The sequence below is a fragment of the Enhydra lutris genome, unplaced genomic scaffold, assembly GCF_002288905.1.
Source record: "Enhydra lutris kenyoni isolate GAN:26980312 unplaced genomic scaffold, ASM228890v2 scaffoldscaffold32, whole genome shotgun sequence".
Lineage (NCBI taxonomy): Eukaryota > Metazoa > Chordata > Mammalia > Carnivora > Mustelidae > Enhydra > Enhydra lutris.
Window position 1 is genome coordinate 186,446 of NW_019154116.1, and position 17,629 is coordinate 204,074.

The 17,629-nt window shown below is 55.9% G+C and overlaps 1 protein-coding gene across 1 annotated transcript in view; it reads left to right on the top strand.

Moving 5' to 3' along the window:
* The first annotated feature begins 11,936 nt into the window (after window positions 1–11,936).
* LOC111153452 (aryl-hydrocarbon receptor repressor) overlaps window positions 11,937–17,629 on the top strand; it is a 68,241-nt gene continuing 62,548 nt past the window's right edge. The window contains exon 1 of the mRNA XM_022512476.1: window positions 11,937–11,998. Within this exon, the coding sequence (XP_022368184.1) occupies window positions 11,937–11,998 (62 nt within the window). The remainder of the gene's footprint in view (window positions 11,999–17,629) is intronic.

Sequence of the window (17,629 nt, forward strand, 5' to 3'; positions counted from 1 at the left end):
AGACAGCCCCCTCCCCAGATGTGTGGAGGGAAGGTTGTTTCCACCTCGAATTCTGTCACTAGCTGTAAAGGTAGACAAAGATTTCAAGACACGTAGGAAGCTCCTGGAGGATACGTGCCAGGAAGCGAGCGAGAACACCAAGAGGAAAGGCTGAGATTCTGGACAGAACTAGCAGGAGGACGGGTCCAGGTGAGCAGGGGTGAGTGGGCAGCGAGTGGCAGGTCTGCCCACGCCGGCGCGACCTCACTTGGGGAGCCCTGCGGAAGGCTCATTTTCGGAGCTGCTGAAGGATGTGGCGGACAACAATAGTTCAAAGAAAACCAAGCAAATGAGTCATGTTTAGTTGGGGCTGGCAGGGCTGGGTGGGGGGGTGGGGAGAGATTGTAGGAGAAAGGAAATAAATTACAGGAAATAGGTCAGGAAATAAATGGTGACAAACTAGCTCTCTTCTTCCCTCCTCCTCTTTTCTGCCCCCATAGCGGGTCAGCTATGGGGCTGTAGCCGGGCACAAGACTGATGCAAGTTCCTGGCCCCTGGCAGAGCCTGGATGGTGTTTGCGCTTCACAAGCATGGACTGCCTGGGGAGGTGGGTGGCTCAGGCCATCAGGGGCAGTTTCAGGGAAGGAGGGGAAGCTGGATGTTGCTTTTCTTTTACACCAAGGACCATGCAGCATCACCTGTGCTGTCCTGCTCCAGGAAGTAGCAGTAGATTGTCTCACTCCTGCCAGTCCTGGCGGGTGGGTGGGTGTGCCAGGTGCCTGAACAGAGAGGGGTCCCTGGGATGTGGGGGTGCCGTCTTCCCGTGCAGGGGAAGTGCCGACTCTTACTAGAGGGCTCCAGACCTGGCGTGCAGGGACCCAACAGGTGTCCTACCCACATTCCTGGGTCCCAGGGCCCCCCCACCTTACCTCTGCAAGATGTGTCCCCCCCCCGGAAATCATACACATGCTTATTTTATTTAACAACCAAAAGAATTACCAAAAAAAGTACAAAAGTACTACATACTTTTTGCAAATATGTGCAGGGATTGTAGGAATTTTAAACAGTAATTAAAGAGGCGCCTGGGTGCCTCAGTCCGTTAAGTGTCTGCCTTTGGCTCAGGTCACAATCTCAGGGTCCTGGGATCGAGCCCCACATCAGGCTCCCTGCTCAGTGGGGAGTCTGCTTGTCCCTCCCCCTCTGTCCCCCACCTCCCCGCTAATGCTCGCTCACTCTCTCAAGTAAGTAAATTAAAATCTTTTTTAAGAAAATTTTAAAAAGTAAAAAGAAATTGACTTTCTCCTATAACCTCAGTTATTCACCCAAACCTTTTCTGTCCATAATGTACGTTACAAAAGTTGCATCAGGATGCAACTACTGATTTAGCTTCTGAAGACATACGAGATACCGCAATACAGCTGCGAGCGGCTCTGTGTCAAAAATGACACGACACCATTCACTCAACGAACGTTTTTATTTTATTTTTTTAAAAGATTTTATTTATTTATTTGACAGAGCACAAGTAGGCAGAGATGCAGGCAGAGAGAGAGGAGGAAGCAGGCTCCCCGCTGAGCAGGGAGCCCGATGTGGGCCTCGAGAGATCATGACCCCAGTGGAAGGCAGCCAGCTAACGAACCGAGCCCTGCAGCGCCCTAAGGCTCACAAGTTTGAGTGCCTTCTCCGCAGTAGGCACCGTATTCTTCCTGGGTAGAGGTGAACAGACCTGGGGAGTTTACCTGGTCCCCGGCGGTGATTTCAGGTGCGGTGTGCACCAGGGAGACAGAGCAGGCAGAGGAGATGGACGCTGGTGGCCTTGGTTTGCTGTAGGTCTCTCTGACAGAAACAGTTTGCTCCCCTGTGAGTATCCAGAGAAGAGCATTTCCCTGAGGGGACAGTGAGTGCAAAGGTCCTGAGGTACTCATGCTTGCTCATTCAGAGGACATCAGTGACTCCAGGAAGAGAAAGATATTGGGGGCTTCTGAGGAGACAGGATTTTGCTCAGAGCCTGGTGGGTGCCCTGGAGGAATGCCCTTGGCTGCGATTGTGGGGGCGGGCGCAGGAGGCCCTACAGGACTAACTGCAGGGATGCGCGGTGGGGCTTGCCTGAGGGGCTGATCCCGGAGACCACCCGGGGCCTGCACGTGGGATGGGGGTCAAGCGACCCCATGGTGGCCCGGGTGAGGACTGGCGCTGGAGTGGGCGGGGGTCGCTCAGGCGTCGGGCGGAGACCTCAGGTTGTGAGGCCAAGATCACCGGGTGTCGGGGTGGTTCCAGGTCAGGACGCCTGCTGGAGCAGGGGCGGGCCCTACGACCCTCCGCGCCTTAGAGGACAGGGAGCAGCCGCCAGAGGTCCAGGGAGGAGGACTGCGCCTCTCTCCGCGGGTGGGCCCGGCAGGGCGTGCGCTCCGCGCGCCCGTCTGGTGGACCCTGAGAGTCCCGGGAAGCTCCGGGTCAGAGTGTTATAGCATCTTCGAGCCCGTACAACCTCGCGCTCCTTTTGATTCCCGCAACAGGCCCACTGGAGCCGGCGGGGCGGGAGACTCTCTCCTCCCATCACCTACTGGGTCCGCCCCGCGGGCAGGTGCGCGCTCGGCCTGGGCCGGCTCAGGTGGGTGGGGCGCATGCCGAGGGGGCCCAGGACCTCGAGGGGCACCAGGCGGCCGGGGCCGGACAGACAGTCGGAGAGCCCTCGGGGCCCCGACGGGCCACGGCGCGACCCGCGCGAGGCGCACGCAGAGCCGGAGGGCGGCCCGGAGCGCGAGGCGGGGATGCGCGCGCGCCCTGCCGCCTCCCGCGCTCGGTCGGCCCCGGGGCGGGGCGGGCTCGCGTGCCGGGGTGGGGCGGTCCGTGCGCGGCCGCCGCGGGTGCCCGTCCCGGAGATGCGAGCGCCGGCAGCCGCGCCGCCACAGCTCCCGGCCCGGGCGGGCTCCTCCCGCGGGTGCGCCTGAGCCTCCGCGCCCCGCCGGCCCGGGTAAGTGTCCCCGGCGCGCCCCGCCGGCCCCCGCTCCGCCGAGGGGCTCCAGCCAGCCGCCCTCCCGCGGGGCGCCGGCGTCGGGCGGGTGGGTGCGCACCTAAGAACCAGAAGGGGAAGAGGGAAGCGGGTCGGCCTCGACTGCTCTTGGCCCCGCGGTGTCTCCCTTCCCCATCAGCCCCTGCCTGTGACCCACCGCCCTGGGCCCGCTGGGCTAGTTCTGCTCTCCGTCCGGTGTCCTTCAGAAACTTCGTGGGCAGATGCTGCCCAGGGCTCGGCCCGGGTCCCCGAGCCTTCCGCAGGGCGGCCAGCGGAGGAGGGCCGGGCCGGGGCTGGGGGCCTGGGGCTGGGGCTCCCTCCTTCCCAGCGGGGAGCACCAGGCTTGGTTCTCACACTCGGGAGGGGCAGAAGGGCCCGTGTTCCAGGAATTTGCTGGGTTTCAGTTAGCGGCACCAAGAAAGTTTTTTTTTATTTCCCTGCCCCCCCCAAAGTCTTAATTTGAGTGGCCCCAAATCCCCGTTCGTGGCGACTCTGTGAGTGGCCCCGGCCATCCGTGACTTGCTGGCCAGTGTTCCCACTGTGACTCAGCTGGGGAAGGGGCTGCTCACAGGGCTGGTGACCAGTCAGGGTCAGAGATCAAAGGCCTGGGGCAGCTCTTTCCTGGGGACCTTCCTCCTGCCTCTTTCCAGGACGCTGGAGGCTTCTTCCCTCTTTGGGAGTATACAGTGGACCTTCAGTATCATCATGGCATGGGGGACAGGGGGGTAGCCCCTGTGACCTACACATGGCCTCTGTTTGACCAGCCACAGCCCGTCCTTGAGGGGTTCAGAACGTGAATGTGTGCCCAGGACATCTGTGCCCAAGCTCTGGGTCCTTGAAAGTTGTGTACCTGGATTTCTGGCCTGGACAGCAGCTGACTCACCCTGGGGACGCTCCAGGCGGTCTCTGGTAGAGGCGGGCCCTTGAGCCTGGAGAACCTCTACCCAGTGTCCGCCATTAGGCTTCTGCAGGCCCCTGGAAGGGAGCCCCGTCCCAGTGGCAGTCCTGGCACCGGCCATTAGGTGGAGACCCCGTGGTGATGAGCTGGCCGCCCCCCTCATGGTGAGTGGTGAGCAGGCAATGCAGCCCTCCCATGGGAAGCCGCGGCGGCCCTCTGGCAGCCCGTGGCTGGCCTTCCCCTCATTTAGGCACAAGGACTCTGAGGCGGAGTTGGAGTTTGGACTCAGACCCCTGGTGTGGCCCCACAGCAGTGCGTGCCCATTAAAGACGCTCCACACCCAGCACGGAGCCCCACGGGGGCCTTAGGCTCATGACCTCGAAGTCAAGACCTGAGCAAGATCCAGAGTCAGACGCTTAACCAGCTGAGCCACCCAGGAGCCCCTGGAGAAAGATTCCTAAGTAAACGCTCAGGTTTCTCTGAGAAGCCCAGTCAGCTTAGAGCTTAGCGGGGAAGGGAGGGCCACCAGCCCCCCTGCTGGGCCCCTCGAATGCCTGCAGGTCCCCGTCTGCCTCCTCCCCAGCACCGTCTGTGGTTGCAGGGGAGACCCTGGCCCAGGCCAGCCGCAGGCCGCGGGAGCCCTGCGCGGAGGGTCTTCTGCCCCCACTTCCCAATGGGGCGTCTGCCACCTGCACCTGAGGTGGAGACCTGTGTCCTGGGGGGCATTGCTTCCAGGAATTCCATCTGTTCCGATGGAGGCGTCATCCTTTTGAGGAGAATGCACAGGTATTTGGTAAAATGGAGTAACCCGAATGCCGTAATGTCCACCTGTCTGTAGGATTCCCAGGGCAGAAACCTCAGCACACATGGAACCCAGACTGGTTTTCCAGCGAGGCCTGTGGTGGTGTGTGTGCGGATCGGTGCACAGCCCCTTTGATCTCTTCCACATACACCACGTGGGGGTACCTGCGACTATTTACCTGCCTTTGGTGCTTCTGAACATAAACTGTGTCTAGGGTTGTACTGAGCACTGAGATGGAGACACCAAGGGACTTCTTGGTTTTGTGGGGCAGAAGGTGCGAGGCTGTGGAATGGGCACACGGTGCAGCCTCCGCCCTGTCCCAGTTCCTGCGTGGAGGAGAGAGCTTTGGGTGAAGGGGTCAGGGTCAGCTGGTACAGGAACGACACTGGCCCCTCCTCATCTTCTCTGTCATCTGCCCCACCCCCACATCACCCCTACTCCAGGCTCAGGGCTCATCCGGGGAACGGTGGTGCTGGGGACGGGGTCCCCTTCACCTTTGACCTCACGGGTGACTCTAGGTTGCTGTGTGCCTGGCCCCTCCTGGGGCCTAAGCTGGGGCCAGGCCTGGGATGGCTTTGTTCCCCGGCCTCCAGCCCCCGAGGGTCTGACCTGGCTGCCCAGAGCCGGGCAGGTGTGGCGGCCCTGGCGCAGGACGAGGCTGCGAAGGCGGAAGCGTTTCTCATCGATTCCTGCTCCCACCTGCAGCCGCCGCTCACCTCCCTGCGCGCGCCCCGGAGCTCTCGTGCTCCCGACTCCTGCTGCGCGCCCCGGGGAGCCGGAAACATGCGTTCAGACAGTCTGGCCGCCGCGCACAGCGTCAGTATTCACACGATCCCCGTCTGCTCGGAACCCCTCCGCCCGCCGCGCCCCTGCAGCTGCCGCCCACGTCTGTTTCCCGCGTGCAGATGCCCTCAGAGGGGCTGCGGTCCGCTCCCGCCGCTGCCCACCCCCGCTAGTCCCTTTCTCAGCCCCCCAGAAACTTCACCTGCGTTTACATGTGAATGTGTGTCCTGGGTTTACCCTCAGATGGAAGTCACGTCAGCTCCAATTAGCCTTTGAAAAGTGTACCATTCGGTGCGTTCGTTTGGTATATCCCAGAGTGGGGCACCTCCCGCCCCCGTCTACGTCCAGAACTTTTCCTTCACCCCAGACAGACGCTCTCTGCCGGTGAGACGGTCGTTCCCGTTCCTTCCTCCCCGGCCCTGGCGACCGCCGACCTTTCCGTTTTCTGGTTCCCGCCGATGGTGAACCAGTGCGGGCGCCGTCGGCCGGGCCCCCCAGTGATGCCCACCCGCGGGCAGCCTTCGGCTCGTCCACACTCGCGGCTGCTGCGAACCACGAAGCCGTGCGTGTGTTTTCCGCTCTCCTGGGCGCGCGGCCAGGAGTGGAACTGCTGGGCTGCCTCGGTCTGCCTCTCGGGGGCTCTGCCACGCCGTCCCTTCACGTCCCTTCACGTCCTCACCAGCACCTGTCCTTGGCCTTCGCTCTGTCCTGAGCCGGCCTGGGGGGCAGCGGCCGCGCTCTCGCTGCAGGTCTGATCGCTCTCCCCAGCGCTTGAGGACCCGAGGCCCCCCGGGCGTCTGGTCACCGTTCGCGTGTCTTCTGTGGGGAAATGTCTGTTCAGGTCCTTTGCCCATTTTCCATTGGGCCGTTTCTCTTTTTGTTGTTGTTGGGTTGTCAGAATTCTTTATATGTCTTGGACAGTAGACTTAGCAGAGCATGATTTGCAAATGTCTTCTCCTGTTCTGTGACTGGATGGTGTCCTCTGAAGCACAGGTTTTAAAATTTGATGAAGTCCAATTTTTTTTTTAAAGTCTTTTATTTGTGCCTTTAGTGACACATCTAAGAATCTTTTGCCAAATTTAAGGTCATGAAGATATAGCCCCATGTTTTACCATTTTACCTCTCACACAAAGGTCTTTAATTTTGGTTAATTTTTCATACGGTGTGAGACAGGGACGTCCGTTCACCCGTCTGGGGACAACATTCTTCTTCCCCATCAAATGGCCTCAGCATGACAGGGTCTCTGTTCTTATGCCACATTTTGCTTCTTTTTCATGCTTTTTAAAAAAACTTGTTATTATGGAAAATTTCAAATCTTTACCAAAAGTGAAGAGAAGGTTATAATGAGCCCAGCCTGTTCATCGAATGGCACAGACACAGTATCGCTATCAAATAGTCCAGTTTCATGTAGACCCCACTCTGCTCCCAGATGGCGCAGGGGTGTCCCCAACGTGACATTTCTTAGTACGTAACCCTGACACTGGTTGGCTTAAAAAAAATCAGCTTTTTGTATTTTTAGCTTAATTTTTTGTTTGAATTGAGGGACTTCTATAAGGAAGTATTAACCCAACAGCGGACGGACTGTAAAGGTGAGAAGACTGTGGAGGACGCCCCAGGGTGGCAGAATAAGCCAGAAGAGTGCACTTAGAAATGGGGATCCCTCTCCAAGGCTGGGGTTCCGGGCTCTTTGGAGAGGGTGTGGTCAACTCCCTGGGGGCGAGGGGGTAGAAGGTCACTGAGTTTGTCAGCCTCTGGCGGTGGGGAGCAGGAAAAAGACACATTTGAGCCCTGGGATCAGAAGCTTCGTACCCTGGATACTTGGCAGGAGTTTTGAGAATCATCACAGCACTCAGTGAACAGGGAGGAACCTTCCACCGGGCCCTTGCGTGTCCCCCCTCCTGGCCTAGGTGCCACAGTTTCCATACCCCTCACCTCTACACACGTTACAAACCCCACAACACGTGGTCATCGTTGTTTAAACAACTGTCTTTCAAAGACAGTTAAACAGTAAGAGCAGACCCTGGGTTTGTACCCAGCAGCTCTGTTTCCTTTGCCTCCTGTTCCCTTTGGTGGACCCGTGTTACCATCTGGTATCGCTTTCCTCTGGCCTGAAGATACCCCTTCGCATGTCTTACAGCGTAGGTCAGCTGGTGAGCCAGTCTTTCAGTTTTTGTGTGTTTGGAAAACTCTCCAGCCCTTCAGTTTTGAAAGCTGTGTTCCCAGGGTGTGGAATTTTAAGACGTGGCTCTGCCGTCTCTGTGCTTCTCCGACGAGGCGGCTGCCGTCGTACTACCCGTGTCCCTTCGCACCCGCTGGCTGTTTTCTGTGGTGGCTTTTATGATTGTTCTGGAGGTCCCGGTTATGAGCAATTTGATTATGACTGACTTTGCTGTAATTTAATGTTTCTGTGCTGAGACTTTATTGATCTTGAATCTGTAAGTTTACAGTTTTCATTATGTTTGGACAAATTTCTATCCAATTTTTTTTCTGCCACCTCCATTGTTTGGAGCCCCAGTTACACACATAGTATACTGAAATACTGAAGAATTTTGGTTTTATTTTGGTGCTACTGTAAATGGTACTACTTCTTAAAACCCTTTGTTCTGGTTGCTCACGGCTGGTCTCCAGAAACACACTTGACTTTTGTATATTGTCCTTTTACCCTTCGACCTTGCTGAACTCAATTACTGTAAGAGATTTGTCTTAGTAAACTTCCAGGGATTTTTCTGTAGGTACAATCACGTTGTCTGTAAGCAGGGTTCTGTCTCCCCTCCCCAACGTTACGGCGCTGCTTTTCCTCATCTCGCTGCCCTGTCGAGGACGCGCGCACGGTGCTAAGTGGGAAGCAGGATGAAGGGTCTGTGGGCTCCGGGAGGAGCTTGGTTTTCGTGGTCAGGTGTGACGCTCAAGTAGGCATTGCTGTAGCAGCCCTGCAAGGGGGTAATTAAGCTCCCTTCAAATCCTTTTCTTTGTCAAATACTTTTTTGCATGTAGGAGATGATCATATGTATTTTTTCATTAGTTTATTAAAGTAGAGAATTGCAATGACCAATTGTTGGATGTTGAAGTGGCCTTGAATTCTTGGATAACCTTCGCTCGCCGTACTGTTTGGCCCTATTTGTATTGCTGGTTACATTTGCTAAGATCTGATTGAGTTCATGGTAGATATCAGTCTGTAGTTTTCTTGAAATTTACCATTTTAAGTAATTTTTACTATTTCAAAAATTTACAAAAATTATTACTATTTCAAAAATTTACTGATTCAAATTTTTGGATCAGGGTGATGCTGAACTTATAAACGAATTATCAATTTTCGACTTTATTTTCAATTTTCTACCAGAGGTTGCAGAAAATTGGTATTATTATTTTTTTTTTCTAAAAGTGGTAGAATTTACCAGTGAAACCTTCTGGACCTGAGTGTTTTTTGTTTTGTTTTGTTTTTTTATTGTTGAAATAGAAATAGGATCAAACAGTTGTGGTTTTTTTCTTGAGTAAATTGGGTAGTTTGTGTCTTTCGAGGAATTGGTCCATTTCACCTAAATTATTGGATTTGTGGGGTTAGTATTTGTCTCTGTGTTTGGGCTACCACAACAAAAGCTCATACTGGGGGCTTAAACAACACACATTTATTCCTCATAGTTCCGGAGGCTGCAAGTCCAAGACCCAGGTACTTGCTGGTTGGTTTTGCAAGCTTCTTAGGTGCTTTCCCAGGTGTGATCTGAAATTGGGCTCTGTTTGTGGAGGGCAGGAGAGACCAAGAACGAGGCAGCCACTCCAGGTTGGAAGGTGACAGTTTTAGTACACCAAGAGAAATTACATGCAAGGCTTGCTTGTCTTAGGTGGCAGAAAGATGAGTTGGGTCCAGTATCCACTGGCCATCTCTTAAAAGTCATCTCTATAAAGAGGCCTCGACTAGGCTCAGTCACACGTATCATGTACATCTCAAGACTGTGTCCTTGGAGCAGCTACTGGGAGCAGGAAAGGCGAGTGGAGCCCACATCCAAGGAGAGGGGAGGGGGGATGAAGAGCTTCGTAGTACCCAGGTCTGGCTCACAGGTCAAGTGGCGGTCACATCTTCCCAACACTGCTGATTTGGTTTCCAGCAAGAGCTCTCTTCTTGGTTTGCAGTGACTCCGTATGCATAGTGAAGAGACAGCCCTGGTGTCCCTTCCTCTTCTTATAAAGGCAACAGTTCTAATAGATCAGGGCTCTGCTTTTATGACCTCATTCAACCTTAGTCACTTCCTTCAAGGCCCTGCCTCCACTGGAGGATTAGGCTTCAACATATGGATTTGGGGGTGGGGGAAACAGGTAAGTTCATAGTTGTATACTCTTATTTTCATTCTAATGTCTGTGAGATCTGTAGTGATGACCCCTCTTTCATTCCTGATACTGGTCATTTTGTGTCTTCTCTATTTCTTGACCTGGCTGGAGGTTTAGCCATTCCATTAATCTTTTCATAGAACTAACTTTTGGTTCATCGAGATTTCTCTACTTTTCTGTTTTAAGTTTCATCGATTTTTTCTTCTTTATTACTTCCATCCTTCTGCTTTATTTGGATTTATTTTCTCTTTTCCTAGTTACTTAAAGTAGAAGCTTACATTATTTGAGATCTTTCTTTTCTCATATAAATATTTAATAATATCACTTTCATCAAAGTATTGCTCAGCTGTGTCCCACAAAATCTGATATGTTGTATTTTCATTTTCATTCAGTTCAAAGTGCTTTAAATTTCTTTGAGATGTTCTCTTTTACCTGTGGTTGTTTAGGAGTGTATTGCTTTCCAAATATCTGGGCATCTTCCATATATCTTTCTAGTATAATCATATCATTGTCACAAAATATACTTTGTATGATTTCTATTCTTTTGAGTTTGTTGAGGATTGTTCAAAGTCCCAGCATTTGGTCTATCCTGATGAATGTTCCATGTGCAAAGAATGCATGGTCTGCTGCCGCTGGGTGGGTGTTCCGTGATGTCCGTCAGTTCAAGTCTGTGACTGTTTACATATTCTAAAGCCTTCCTGATTTTTGGTTTACTTGTTCTATTGATTACTGAGAAAGGAATGTTGTTGTCCCTGGTTATAGTCCTTTTTCTTAAGCCTACTATGTCTCATATGCTCATAAGGACCCCAGCTTCTTTTTTTTTTTTTAATTTTATTTATTTATTTGACAGAGAGAGAGAGAGAGGCCATAAGCAGGCAGAGAGGCAGGCAGAGAGAGAAGGGGAAGCAGGTCTCCTGCCGAGCAGAGGGCCCGACGCGAGGCTCGATCCCAGAACCCTGAGATTATGACCTGGGCCGTAGGCAGAGGCCCAACCCACTGAGCCACCCAGGTGCCCCCCCAGCTTCTTTTGATTACTGATTACATGGCGCATGTTTTCCTATCCACTTACTTTACCTACTTAGGTCTTTATATTCAAGGTGTGTTTCTTATATTTAAAGCACATTCGTGACCTACTTCGGATATTCTCGTGGCTCTTCGCACTCAGAGTGGACATTCTGTGTTGACGCCCCCTCTTCCTGAGGCCAGGTGAGGGCTCCTAAGCTCCAGTGCAAGTCTGTTGGCCCGGTGACAGGCCGCGCGTGGTCACTGCACACTGGTCCGTAGGATGTTTGGGAGGGCTCATACACCCTCCCTGCGTGGGAAAATCGAGATTTTGGGGCCCTCCCCAAGGTGATGGGTGAGCCTACCAGCCTCAGGGCACAGATTCTGGGCTGGTCCTTGGGGACCTGCTCTTGGATCCCGGTGCCATGTGCAGCCCTGCTGGTGGAAGCCGGAGGGTGTTCAGCTGGGTTCGGGGCAGCTGTGGGCAAAGTCCAGGGCCGTGGAGTTGAGTGGGAGATTTTACACACAAAAGAGGAAGCCTGTTGGCTCCAAAGTATAGGGCCCTGCCGGGGAGGGCTGAGAAGAGGAAGAAGACCCACCACAAACGCCACTGAGCGAGGACGCACGCAGCCCCTTGCCTGAGGAACAGCCCCCTCAGAGCCCTGATGCAGCAGCTGGTCCGTGGCCTGGCAGCCGTGCGTCTGGCTCGTGGGCGCCCGTGGAACGGCATCTGGCTCCTGAGGACAGGCTCAGGCCGTTTCTCTACCGAAAGCTCTTTTGGAACCAACTGTGGGAGCCCAGCGCTGATCCCCGGACAGGCGCAGTGACTCGGGTCCTCAGGTCGGGCTTGGACACCGGGGCGCTGCCGTCATGGCCGGGGCCGTGCGTGCTCCCCGCGCCCTGTGGCATCTTCCCGCTGAGGGAAACAGGGTGTGCAGGGTTCAACGGCGGGCTCTGCGGGTCACCTGGTTCGGTTGCTGATGCGGGCGGGGGACCCCGGCGTGGGGTCTGTGGGGTACCCCGGTGAGCACAGCAGGCCAGGGCTGACGCCGTGGCGTGTGCGGGTCTGGGGATGGTGCGGGCTGGGGCCTCCTGGACGTAACCCGCGTGCACTCGTCTCCTCCCCAGGGCCAGAGACGATGATCCCGCCGGGGGAGTGCCTATACGCCGGCCGCAAGAGACGGAAGCCGGTTCAGAAACAGTAAAGTATCCCATCTTCTGCTTTTGCTGCGGGTCGCGTGGAGGGGCCGGTCTCTGCTCCTTGCGAGGAGCGCCTGACAGGACGCCGAGAGCGAGGGCAGGTCTTGCCGGGCCGTGAGGGGCTGGGGCCACAGCAGCGGAGCCGGGTCTGTGGCCGCAGGCTCCCTGCACACCCGCAAGCCCGTGGCGCCTCTCCGGATGGCTCTGGGCCGCTTTCTCCACTTGGACTGGATGGCGAGGTCAGCGTGGAGGGACGCATCTGGCCAGAAGTGCCCATGAGGGCCCGAGACGTCCGCACGGTTTTCGGCGAACGCCACATGCCTCTCGGCCCAGGGGAAGCCTGTCCTCGAGGACTGGTGAGCTCTGCCACACGTGACGGACACAATGTGAGGCTTTGACCCCTGCCCGGGGGCCTCCAGGAGGCTTGCTGAGTAGGGAGGGGGACCGGTGGCCCTCCCTCCCCAGACAGGGTCCTGCTGCTGGCCCAGGGGCGCGCGGGACACTCGGGCGTGCGGTTTGCCGTGGGAGCGGGATGGGGTTTGGAGCCGCCCCGCTGTGCCCCCGCTGTTCCCCCGCTGTGCCCCGGGGCTGCCCCTGGCTCCTGGCTCCTCCGGCGGGGGTCCCGCAGCAAGTCCTACTGTCGGCCTCTGTGCATGTGTGAGACGCAGCTCCCTCCGGTGAGCGCGCGCAGGTGACTGCTAGGCCCGTGCGTGGGCTGCACCCTCCAGGGGCAACTGAAGCCAGGCCTGCGTCTCTGCGACCCGGGCTGCCCTCCCCGCCCCTGGGGAGAGTGGCTCTGCGAGAGGTCCTGGACGGCGGCCACCACCTGACGACGGCGGGGAGGGCTTGAGAGGCAGGACTCGGAAAGTGGGCATGTCCCTGAGTGGGTCATGCGGCCGCTGTGGGCCTGCCCGGTGGTGCCGCTGAGACTGCGGCGGGAGGTGGAGGGCGGCGGGTATCTGTGCTGGGTCCAGGGAGTGCCGCTCGTGCGTGCAGGACAGGGTCCCTACTGGCGACCACACGGGCCTCAGGACACACCATGCTCTGTGTGCGGGACCCTCTGGGGCGAGCGAGCTAACATTCCTGCTTTCATTGTGTTTGTTCCAAGAACAGGGTCTGAGATAATGAGTTTTTGAGGCATTTATTATGGAGTAATTCATCTGAGTTATTGATGCTCGTCTGGTTCAAAACTCAGAGCCCCAGCAGGCCCCTCCCACCCGTCACTGCCAGCCACCCCAGCGGTGTCTTGGGAGCCTGTCCCGAGAGGCTCCTTCGGAAAGCAGCAGGTCCGGACACACGGTGTCCGCTCAGGGACGGCGTCCGGCCCCCTGTCCTTGGGTCCGCGGCACCCGGTGAGACCGTTTCGCAGACGCCCAGAGCCGCCCGCGTCATTTTGTGGCTGATCCTCCCCCGGGGCAGCGGTCCACCGTGAGCGCCACGCATGCCGGCCTGTTTGTGTGGGGACCACCCTTCCCTGCGCCACCTCTCCAGCTGTGTCTGGATGAGCAACTTGGGGGAAGAGGGGCCTCTCTGTTGCCAGTGGGGGGCTGGGACTCCTGGGCTGCAGACCCCGCATGGCCGCACCTGCCCGGGGCTATCTGGGTCAGTCCCCTGGGACTCAGGGACACAGTGAATGACACGGACACTCAGAGGGGCACACCGCCTGCCGTGGGGTGAGCGATGAGCCCTGGTCTCTGACCTGGGAGACTTGTGCCTCCTGCCAGTGCCCACAGAGCCGCAGCCGGCCCTTCCTTGCCTTGCAAGAGGCTGAACACAGCCCCGCCCAGGCCCCAGACTTTCCCGCACGCAGGGCTGCTCTGTCCAGGGGTGCGGGCACTGGGCACGGTGAGGGCGCCACCAGCTCTGGACATTCCGAGTGTGCTTGGCTCTGCTGGAACACGCCTCCTTCCTGCCCTGTGCCCGCGCTGCATTTCAGACTCGGGTCATTTTAGTTTGCGCTCTTCCCGTAAGTCAGGTTAAAACCCTATCTGGATTTCCTTTCCTGCGAACTGTGTTGGTCCCTTTTGCTCATTTCTCTATTGGATTGTTTGTGTTTTTGTGCTCCTTGAGTCTTAGGGCTGGTTCTATACTAGAGACACTAGCTCTGGAATCTGTTTCAAACACTTTCCTCCAGTTTTGATTTTACTTACCTTGGTCTTTGCTGTGTGGAAAAATTAATTTTTATGAGGTTGATTTGTTCATCATTTCCCTTGTAGCTAATTAATCTTATATCGAAGTTTGGAAGCTTTCCCTGGTCTAAGCTTATGAAGGAACTTCCAGTATATTCTCTAAACTGTTCTGGGTCCCTAATACATATTTTAAACTTTCAAGCACTTGGAATATTCCTGGTTTGTGGTTAGGGTCTGAGTCTGTGTCTTCTTTTCCCACGGCCACTGCTTGTCCCTAACACTGTTGACAATCGCTTTCTTCCTCGCTGGTTGGGGAGGGTCTTGGACCATTCAGCCTGGGGACTGGGTCGGGGGGTGTGTCACCGACGAGAGACCAGGGGTCACTTGGACAGTCGCTGGGTGTTTGCAGATGGACCTGCCCGACACGTGCACTCGGACGGGTTCTACGTACCGGGAGCAGGAAGAGGCATCTGGCATGTCTGTGTGTCCTGACGGCTGCCGTGTCTGTCTGCACAGGGCAGCTGGTGTGCGCTTGGGAGCAGAACCTCTCTCAGGACATGTTTTAGGGAAACTGGAGGCCAGACGAGTTGGTTTTGATGTCTGTGTGCCGGGCACCTGGGACATGAGCCCGCGCCCCGCCAGCTCTGGCTACACTGGCTGCTCTGTGGCCCATGTTTCTGGCCACGCCAGACGGCCGTGGGGCTGCGGTTGGCCCGTCCTCTTCTGGGGATGGTCATGGTGGGTCTGTGCGTGCCTGTCTTCTCTCCTGGAAGGGGTCAGCGATGGAAGAGTGGGATGGACTGAGGAGACGCACAAGTGCCTGGTCCTGGCTGGGAGCCCTTCTCCTGAGAGGCCCGTTCGGGCCGGGGGCTGGGGAGCTGGGTACAGAGACCGTGGGGAGACCCCATGGGGGGTCTCCCTGCTCTCCCCAGGAGCTCCTAGAGGGGTTTGTGGCTCGCAGTTTTCTCCTTGCTGGAACTGGGCGTGCATACATGCACAGTCTGGTGTGACACATGCAAGCCCCACGGACATCACCGACCCCGAGTCGCACCTCCAGTGTCCTGCATTCCGTTCCTGCCTCCGCCTCTGTCCATGAGCCCTGGTGTGCTCTGTCCTGTAGCCCGCTTCATGTTCCTGGAATTTTCTATAAATGGAATCATGCACCATGGTCTCGAGATTCATTGGCAGCTGGCGCGCCCCCAGTGTGCCCCCATTTCCCGCCAAGCAGGGTGGCTGCGTCCAGATGCCCCGCCTCACTCGGTCACCTGCGGGCCGACACTCCAGGCCTCCCAGGTTTGGGCCGTTACCAGTGAAGGTGCCGTGAACGTTTATGGACAAGGCTTTGTGTGCAGTGGGATTTTCGACTTCGACAGCACAGGCCAGTTACTTTTGGGGAACCACTGCGCTGCTGTCCAAGCCTCTGTGCCGTCTGTGTCTCCGTGGGCTGCGGCCCGGCCTCCCGAGGCTCCCGTCTGCCCTTCCCGAGCCCCAAGAGGAGCTGGGTGTCCTTCATGGGCTGATTCATCACCCACATTTCTTCTCTGGTGAAGTGTCTGTTTAAATAACTTGCCTTTCTTCATATTGGATTTTTTGTTTTCTTATTGGATTGTAGAACTTCTTTATGTGTTCTGGATATAAGCTATTAGGGACACTTCCCCTAGTCTGTGGTGTCCCTTCTCATTTTGCTATCTTGTTTTTTTTTTTTTTTTTAAGTAATTTCCATGCGGAAGCTGGGGCTGGAGCTCCCAGCTGTGAGATCAAATCCTGCACACCCGTGGACAAGCACCCAGGAGTCCCCTTTTCATGTTCTCAATGGGGATTTTCAAAAGACATTAAAAATATTGATGAGGATCAACTTACCAATTTTTTCTTTTATGACTTTGAGCATGGCTGTGTCTTCTGAGGGTCCTGGGACTATCCCGAGGTCCCAAATATGCTGTCTTGTGTTTTCCTGTCAAGTTTTAGAGGAGGCTATAGATTTAGGTCTATGGCCCTCTTTGAGTTGATTTTGGGGAGTTGTGTGAGGTGAGGGCTGGTGCTCACCTACATTCACGGGCGTCCGGTTCACCAGCCCCATTTCCTGAAAGGACTTTCTTTCCCTATTGAACTCCATAATATCTTTGTCAAATGAGTCAGCCAAAGATAAGTGGGTTTGTTTCTAGATTCCCTGCTCTGGTCCCTTGCTGTAGACTTCTGTCTTTCCTGTAACATGAAGTCGTCTTGAATGTTGTGGATTTAGAGAAAGCTTAAAATCAAAAGGACAGTCCTCTAATTGTTCTTCTTTAATTGGCTTTCCTGGTCCTTTGTGTTTCCATGAACGTTTTAGGATGAGTCTGTCAGTTTCTGGAAAAAAGCCCTGCTGGCGTTTTAACTGAATGCGTTGAGCCTGTTGAGGTCGGTTTGGGGAGCTTCCCCCCGTTCTTCCAGGTCATCTCTTTTGCTTCCATCGGAGACAGCGGCGGCTGTCTCATGCTGCTAACGGCACTGGTGTCTCGTCCCCCGTCCCGTCCTGCTGAGTCTCTGCCCAGGGACTTGGCGCTTCCTCCTTGGGCCCCTGGGCCTGTGCCTGAGGCCAGCCTGGCAGGGCGCTCCCCCTATATGTGGGCCTGGGGTAGGAGGGTTCCCGTCTGGCCCCCGGGGCCAGGGAGAGGGCTGGTAGAGATGCGTCGGGGACAGCCAGGGCCATGAGACACTCTGAAGGTGCCCTTCCAGCACCCGTCCCTCCAGCAGGCGCCCCATGGGAGTGGGGTCAGGGTGGGGAGCAGTCACCACTCAGCTCATTCTTGGGCAAGGCTGAATGGGAGGTTCCCCCTGCCCCCAGCCCTCCACAGACGTGACATTTCAGCGGGGGCCGTCTGCCCATCTCCCATGGCCTCCCCTCTCTGAGCCCCGCACCTGCCCTGGGTACGGCCCTGTCTCTGGGGAGACCTTGGGTGTCTTTCACTGACGGTGGCGGGGTGGGGGGCTCTCCTTCCACCAGCAGGTGCCGGCCCTGCTGGAGATGCTCTTGGTTCCCAGGTCTCCTGCCGGTTTACGCGGAGGCCGGCTACATGAGGGATTTGGGGCAAGTGCCTCATTAAGGAAGAAAACCAGCAGAAAGTGAAAAGACAATCAAAGACATGGGCAAATACCTGTAAATAGCACACCGGTCGAAGACTTGCATCTGGAACGTAAAGGACCCCATTACCGGACACTAAGAAGACAACCCACAGCGGCACAGGGCTCAGTGGTTGAGCGTCTGCCTTTGGCTCAGGTCACGGTCCCAGGGTCCCGGGACGGGGCCCCGCGTCAGGCTTTCTGCTCCGCAGGGAGCCTGCTCCTCCCTCTCCCACTCCCCCTGCTGTGTTCCCTCTCTCGCTGTGTCTCTCTGTCAGGTAAATGAATCTTTAAAAGAAAGAAGGAAGGAAGGAAGGAAGGAGAAGAGAAGAGAAGAAAAAAGAAAAGAAAAGAAAAGAAAAGAAAAGAAAAGAAAAGAAAAGAAAAGAAAAGAAAAGAAAAGAAAA